The 7,924-nt window shown below is 46.1% G+C and overlaps 1 protein-coding gene across 3 annotated transcripts in view; it reads right to left on the bottom strand.

The window, feature by feature from the left end:
* Positions 1-442: 442 nt before the first annotated feature.
* LOC102939302 (palmitoleoyl-protein carboxylesterase notum2) overlaps positions 443-7,924 on the bottom strand; it is a 33,305-nt gene continuing 25,823 nt past the window's right edge. For 2 of the 3 annotated variants that reach the window (XM_043524528.1, XM_027826797.3), the window contains 10 exons: positions 7,843-7,895; positions 7,474-7,569; positions 6,450-6,510; positions 5,862-5,920; positions 5,677-5,779; positions 4,285-4,476; positions 3,643-3,743; positions 3,154-3,301; positions 2,094-2,141; positions 443-1,562 (listed from right to left, as the gene is read on the bottom strand). In XM_043524528.1, the coding sequence (XP_043380463.1) occupies positions 1,259-1,562; positions 2,094-2,141; positions 3,154-3,301; positions 3,643-3,743; positions 4,285-4,476; positions 5,677-5,779; positions 5,862-5,920; positions 6,450-6,510; positions 7,474-7,569; positions 7,843-7,895 (1,165 nt within the window). In that variant the 3' untranslated portion in view covers positions 443-1,258. The remainder of the gene's footprint in view (positions 1,563-2,093; positions 2,142-3,153; positions 3,302-3,642; positions 3,744-4,284; positions 4,477-5,676; positions 5,780-5,861; positions 5,921-6,449; positions 6,511-7,473; positions 7,570-7,842; positions 7,896-7,924) is intronic. The other variant, XM_043524529.1, reaches the window with a different exon arrangement.

The raw sequence follows: 7,924 nt of genomic DNA, 5'->3' as shown, positions 1-7,924 counted from the left end.
GCACTCACAGCAGCTCTGCGTACTAGGCCCAAGTGTCCTTGGCCCCCCCGCCTGGAGGCACACACAGCAGTTATGCTGAGAATCTGCAACAATATGTTGCGGAGTCAGACTGCCTGAAACTAAGCAAGGCCAAACAGGGCAGATATGGAAGAACAATGCTGAATAAAGCAGCTTTATGTATGATTTAAGAAATGATACAGAGAACCAGGGAACTAGCTGGGAACTGGATTGGCTGGCTATATGGATACTTGGGGCAGCTTTCTATTGGATAAGTATGCTGGGAAAAAGGATGTATAAAAGCCTGTGTAACTTCCTGCTCTGTGTGCAGGATTTGAGATTCAAATCTCCCTGTACCTATTTGAAGCTTCAAATAAACTTTTCTGCTTCTCCACCCTGTTGTGATTATTGGGTGTAGCACACCAGGTAACGAACCACTCAAGCTGTTGTTCAGCCTGTCGGCACTGGGTGCTGGCAACAGAGGGATAGAGCATCCCACCACGCAACCACCCAGAGCCGGTGTAGAGATACAAAGCTTCCATGTGGAAAGCCTTGGTGGCCTTGTGTGCATCATCCCCACTCTGTGTGGCTCTCTGCATCTGTGGGGGGAGTCCCGTGTTCATTTCACAAGGAGGCAAACCTCCTTCCTTGATTGGGCAACGTGGGGGAACAGAGTGGAGAAACTGCACAGTCTGAACAGCCCACTCTCCTGGGCTTTTCTACAGGAGGGATCAGTCTGCCTGAGAGTAATTCATCCTAATGAGTCAAAGCCCTTCAAAGCTTGATCAATATTTTGTTCACACTCTTCATTTTATTAATAGGCAGCAAATGGAATTAAAATGAAAACAGGAAATCAGACTTTCTTAGGTTATCATGCAAAATGAAGACTCGACTCAGCTAATCCCCCAGTCATCTGGTGGTATTCAGTCAGAGTGTAAAGGGAAGTGAATGAAGATTGTTCAACAATCATCCCTGTTTGCCCCCCACCAAAAAACCCTAAAATGTGTAGCGCCCTCCAAACCGTACTGCGGCTTATGTCAGACGCAGTGGAGTAAAAATGAGGCTGTGAGTTCACATGATTGAAACAGCAGCAGTGCAAGGTAAGATTGACATAAACATCAGTCATTACAACCAGGTGACTGGCAGAACACGAACATCCCCATAAGTGCCTAAACTCTACGGAAACCCTTGACTTTTGCTCAGCCTCAGCATTGTTTGACACTGAGCTACAATTAACCCACAGGGATGTCAAGCTTATGCATTAGCCACCATTGCTGAGCATTCCCAGTTGACTGGGGTCTGGTTTGAGCTCCTGAGCTTTCCTGTGGACATCAAGTCGCATCCTGAATAAAGTCTGCATGAAGTTGACTTCTTGGCCTGTGCTGTGGTCATGCAGAACTGAGCAGGTGGGGTTGCAATGGGGCCATGGACAGTTATCAATCAGATGGAAGGGACAACTTCTCATGGGGATCTTTGGGGCTTTATTGCTGTCTTGAAGGCTCTTCTCCCAGCACTGCAAGGCTCTGGCCAAAGAAATGCCCTTCACTTGAAATCCCAGCCAGTAGCTACAATATAAGAAGAGGAGGAAGATGATTACCGAAAAGTGATTACATTGACATATAACCAATAGAGATGGGGCTAGCTCAAGAGAGAGACTTCTTGCTCTGATTTTCCTTCGCCAATTATTATTAAATAATTCATATTAATAGGAATATTAACTTGGAGACCAATCCTGCAACCACAATTGGGCACAGCACTTAATACTTGAGTAGTCCCATTGGAGTAATTGGACTATCATGACCATAAGCACTACCCCAGCCATAAGAATTTGCAGGATTGTAATGCCTCAGCACTGATTTGTTTCATTTTGCTAAACAGCTGCAGAAATCGACCTAAGCAATGAGATTCCTGCAGGCAGCACATAAAGGGGCAGCAGACTGAGGGGAGCGCTGAAGATGTGTGTAGCCAGACAATATTTGTTAGACAGAGTCACGCTGAGAACTAACATGACCTAATACTTGAAAGATTAACAGACATTTAATCCACTTAGGTGACATCTAGTAGGGCAAGGAAATGAAGAAGGCATCTTTGCTCACCTTTTTGTAATCAGCGTGTGAGACAGGCATGCAGGTGCAAACACAGCTCTGTGGGAAAGGGAAACACAGACAAGTGACAGACAAGTGACACAAAATACCCTCTGCACATCCTAGTGAAAACATCCTTTCCTATATTTATATAGGACTTTAAAGGGACCAGCCCACTGCCATTGACTTCTGTGAACAGGATTGTGATACCCTTGGTCACAGAGAGCCAGGTTCTCATCTGGTGTAAATTGTCAGAGCTCTGTGAAACTAGGACTACATAAGAACATAAGAACGGCCATACTGGGTCAGATCAAAGGTCCATCTAGCCCAGTATCCTGTCTTCTGACAGTGGCCAATGCCAGGTGCCCCAGAGGGAATGAACAGAACAGGCAATCATCAAGTGATCCATCCCCTGTCGCCCATTCCCAGCTTCTGGCAAACAGAGGCTAGAGACACCATCCCGGCCCATCCTGGCTAATAGCCATTGATGGACTTATCCTCCATGAACTTATCTAGTTCTTTTTTGAACCCTAAACTATTTGAACCCTGCACTATTTACACTAGCTGAGGATCGGCCCCTTTGAGTAGTACTTTTTTAGGTCTTGTCTACACAGTGGGGTAATGTGCTCCATGGGGGTGTGCTTTTTAAAGCACATTAACATGGTGGGCATGAATTGGTCCATGTAGACACTGCTGGTGTGCACTAAAGGTTAAAGTGCACCAGAAGGATCTGCAGATCAATTAATGGACAACACGTCAATGCACTTTAGAAATCACACCCCCATAGAATGTATTACCCCATCATGTAGATAAGTCTTATGGCACAAGTAGTCCAGTGTTTGTCAGTTACTATTCAGCTGTAACACTATCATGGAATGCTAATAGTTGACGCCCAGATTAGCTCATCAAACGAGTGTTACATTTCTGCAGGCTCAGTAATTAGCAGCAGTGTATTAGATGGTGAGCGTATGTAACCTCATTTTATTTTATGAGACCAAATTCTGTCTTCAGTTGCCCCCCTGTGATGGTCAACCTTTGGTATTTATTCAACACAAAGTAGCATAATACTGACGGGACATCACGCAATGAGTTCCTAAGTTCTCGCCCAAGGTTTTGTAGGTAGTTCCATTGATTTTCTGTTAGGAGCTGACTTCCAAGATGGATATTTTCTAATTTCAGCTGCTCCTCATCGAACAGCCACTGAACCACAAAAACTGGAGCTGCAGAAGAAAGAAAGGCACCCTAGAAAATTGTAGATTAAGTCAGTAATTGACATTAGCATACAGGGCCAGATCCTGCAGCTCCAAAAAAACACCAGTAGCTAGAGGCTAATGCTGATTACCCTAGTGCCCATGAGCCCATTCGTAGACCAGACTCTCATTGTTCTAGGCACTGTACAAACCCAGAACAAAAATATGGTCCCAGCCCCAAAGAGCTTCAGAAATGTTCAACTCCCACTATGCATCATGGGAGCTGCTGGATGCTGAGCACCTCTGAGAATCCAGCCCCAATTAAAGTCAGTGCAGGATCCGAGTCAAACGCTGAGAGAAGATGAACTTACATTTCAAGGATGAATACAACCTATATCCAAGGAAGCACTGCCACTCATTAACTCTTTTGAACTGCTGTTTACATTTTTCTGGAAGGATTCCATTCCACATCCTAAAAAGCCATGGCCAAAAAACATTAGTGGGAAAGAGAAAGGTGGTGTTACCTTAAACTAATATGTTTAAAAAAAAAAAAAGATAAAATAAAAGCTATGTGTCTAAAACCAATTGTTCGTGTGAGAAGAACACAATACATCCAGCATAAGGAATACATGGCATATTGTTCAGACCGAGGGAAGCTCTCTTCTTTTGAACATAGCAATGCCTGTTTTCTTCCTGAAAGTGCTGTGATGGCCAGTAAAGCCGGGTAACTTTCAGTTCATGATAATGATCAGCTTGTCTATAAGAGCTTCACAGAGAGGTACATTTGCAGCAGGTTATTTTCCCTTTTGGGGTTGCAAGATGAAGCTGCAAGATTTACATGCACAGTTTAATTCCAGGTGCCAGTCCAAGTGCTTGTGTCCCTCACTACCTGACCGAAGGTGCAGATCAGGTAGCCAGAGGTGCAAGAACTCATATTTGAATCATTTTACGGGCACAAATTTTGCAGGCATAGCAAAAAACACCCCAAGGTTACAACCCACAGTCTCAAGTACCTGAGTCCTTTCTTGATTGCACCCACTGGGGCACAAGAGGCAGCATCTGAACAATCAGATTGCCTTGGATGTTTAATGTCCAGGAACCAGCCAGAGTCAACAAGTCCTCTGACCTGGACTGCCTGAGCCTCCAGCTCCTCCAGAAGGGCCACCACCCTCTCCAGGTTCAGTAGCACACCAGTCCCACCAGCACTGAAGAGAAGAAAGGCATCAGTTATCTGGGTCCTCAGACGGAGCCCTGCTTGTGCTTCCGGCACTCTTTGCCAGCACTTTCTGCGGCAAATACAGGAAATGGAAGCAGTGCATTGTAGTCACTTTAAAGCCCACTATCATTGTAATCCCACCTGCTGCTAACTGTTCCCACCAGAGATGGAGTGGGAACAAAGGGATTTTGGACAGAAATATTTGAAGTTAACTGGAAAGCTAAGGGAGGTGCAAGTGTTGCCTCCTTTATTCCCTCTGCTTTTATTTAGTTAGTTTTGCTAAAACTGTCTAGCCCTCAATAGACAGCCCTGGACACCAGCACCCTTTGCTCCTCTGCAGACCTGATGCTGTCTAGGCAGCAGTGGCTCCAGCTTCCCCACACGGCCTTGTCAACGTGCTACAGACCTGGGCAAAAAGGACTATCTAAGGCTTCGTGCCCATTCACTCCATGGCCTCTCTGCAGAGACCAAGAGCAGTCAGTGCCCACTGTGAGTGGGTTCTAACAGCCTGAATGTGCCCTGCCTCCCATTGATTTCAACAATCAGGCCCCTGCTCCAGTTTCAAGTGCCACAGCTTTTCAGTCTTTCCATCGACTTCAGTGGACTTTGGAGCAGGCCCCGAGAGCAATGGGGCCACTCAACACAGAGCACATCCCTTACACAGAAAACACTGCAGTATGGAGCCAGTGCAGTACTCCGGAACCCGACTGCGGCTGTAAGTTGTAGTGGTTGGGAGCATTACTGTGTCATCTGTTGTCATTTTTATATGAGAAATAGGTAAAAGCAACCTTCCTCGACAGATTCAGCTGAGGCCTTGCTAGCCCAAGATTTAGTACAGAGCATGTTTGCAATGGTAGTGTGCTCCGAAAGATAGTGTTGTCCAGTGGGCAGGGCGCTGGTCCACGACTCTGGAGACTACGTTCTATTCCCACCTCTGCCACTGATCTGCTGTGTGACCTCGGGCAAATCACTTCAACTCTTTGTACCTCTGTTTCCTGTCTGTCTGGTCTATTTAGATTGTAAGCTCTTGTCTCTTACCATGTGTTTGTTCAGTGCCTAGCACAAAGGGGCCCTGATCTCGGTTAGGGCCTTGGGGTATCACAGAAGCACAAGCAGTTAACGACACTACTAAGAAGGGTTTTGAGAACTTCTCACTTTGGCACTCTCACAGCTCTAGGCCCATCCTTACCTTGCCCCAGCAAGCAGGACCACTTTAGCTTGCTTAATTCCCTTAGGAACCAGGTCTTTAATCACCTCCTGGATAATTAGCGATCCCATGAAGGCATAGTCTGCTAGAAGAAAAAGTCTGAGTTAACACTGACTGTGTCAAAGGATCTACTAGAATTGGGGAGCGGCATAAATATGGCTGCCTACCTTGCTGTGACTTGGGCAAAGATCCACTCCAGATATCACTTGAGCAGTAAGGTACAAACCTAGGCAGAGGTAGCAAAGGAAAGGCACACAGTTATGGTCATCAGAAAGCACCTGAATAGACCGGAGAAACTCCTACTCCTTTCCCACCACATCACCTACTCAGCATTGGGATTATTTTGGACAGAGGTTCCCAGCATACAGGTACAAACAAGCGTGAGGGAGTCACTACCATCTTGCCTTTCCCATGTTGCTAAATGAGAGAGGGGTCTTGGCTAGATCCTAGCTAGATGGCAAGGGGGTCCCTGTATGGAAAAGGCTGAGAACCACTGATCCATGGCTTTGCCCCGTGAGTGATTCGAGATTAGATTACACGAAAGTGAGTCACTACATATCCCCACCCTCCAGCTGTGGCAGCTCCAACCCTCCTTACTTCAGCACCTCACAGTCCTTTCAAGAGGAGCCACACAGTTACCCAGAGAGTACAGTAGGTGTCACTCGGTGTCATTTGTAATGAGCAGTCAGAGCAGTAACTGGCCAGGAGCTGCTGTGAAATGTAAGTGGTAGTACAGTGCCTGGGAAGGTCCTTACACTGCATTGGCGTTCCACCAGTGAGGGCTCTCCTCCATCTGGGCAGACAAAATGCCTGTCCCTAGAGTCACAGACACACAACACAAAAGAGACATGTTGTACGAGACACGGTCTCAGAAAACCAGACCAAGAGCAGCAGCTTTCCCAGCTTCGAGAGCCAGGCATAATCCCTGTAAGGATCTCACAGTTTCCCCTCCTGTCTCACCTTCTTCCCAGGCTGTCACCCACCCATGTCACCCTCTCCCTCTAGAATCACAGAAGCGTAGTGCTAGAAGGGACCTCAATAGGCCATCTAGTCCATCCCCCTTGGCTGAGGCAGGACCAAGTATTCCGAGGCCGTCCCTCTCATTCCACATTAAGTTCAGACTCCATCACTCTTCTCACAACTTCTGCCTATTCCTTATGCTTCTCTCCAGCATTTCTCCTATCTGCTCCCTTTGGCTGCACACTCTGACCCGAGCCAGGAAAGCACTTAAGCATGCGCGTAATACCATCTTACTGTACCTCAACAGACCCACTCACAACCTTAAAGTGAAGCCGGTGTTGAAGTGTTTTGCCATAGTGCTCAGCAGCTGGCAGGATCAAACGCTTTGTCTCCTTCTTCCACTCAGTTTTCGGCCTTCTTTTATGCCCCCCTCTCCTCCCCCTTGTGCTTGGAACATGCCCATACCTGACCTGCTGAAAACACACTCCCTCTCCTCCTTCAAATCCCGCCTAAAAACCTAACCTCTGTCATGAAGGCTTCTTCAGAGGCCTCCCCACAAAGAGAATTCTTTACCGGCTTCCAATGGAAATATAGTCCTTATGTATCACAATTATAGGAGTTACATTCTGAAATCACGGTCAGGAACATAAAGCCTGATTTTCCTCTCTGCTCAGAATCAGCATAAACCCAGAGTAACTCCACTCACTTCCGTGGAGTCATTCCAGACTTGCACCTGTTTAGTTGAGAGCAGAATCCATCCCCTTATCTTTTCACAGAGCCATGTGAAAGAAGGAATAATACAGCAATTGCAGCGAGTACCTTTCTTTGTTTGAGGCCACTCAGATGAGCTCATTAAGCGACGGATATTTTTGTATCTGGTATCACATGTTTCTTTATTATAACAGCACCAGCCACCTGAATGGGAGCAAGAAGATTGTCTTAAAACCTTCATATCTCATCTGATTGAATTAAAATTTATTTTTGACTATACCATTCAGTCAATGTCATCTTTGATTCTTGACACTCTAAAAGCTGGGTCTTTATTCTCATCTCACACTGGTGTAAATCAGAAGTAACTCCACTGAAATTACTGGAGTTACACTGATCGATGAATGTGCGTTCAGAATCAAGCCCAACTTTTCTTCACAATTCCTTGCCTCATTACTGCATTGTCATTTCCTACTGTACCTTCTAAGAATATGATCCATCTCTTGCTCCCTTTGTGCTCCCTTAAGTAATACCTGCAAATGGTGGAGAAGGAAAGTAAACA

The sequence above is a fragment of the Chelonia mydas genome, chromosome 10 (assembly GCF_015237465.2).
Source record: "Chelonia mydas isolate rCheMyd1 chromosome 10, rCheMyd1.pri.v2, whole genome shotgun sequence".
Classification (NCBI taxonomy): Eukaryota; Metazoa; Chordata; order Testudines; family Cheloniidae; genus Chelonia; species Chelonia mydas.
The sequence above is the reverse complement of the archived record's forward strand: the minus strand, read 5'-3'. Positions and strand labels throughout refer to the sequence as shown.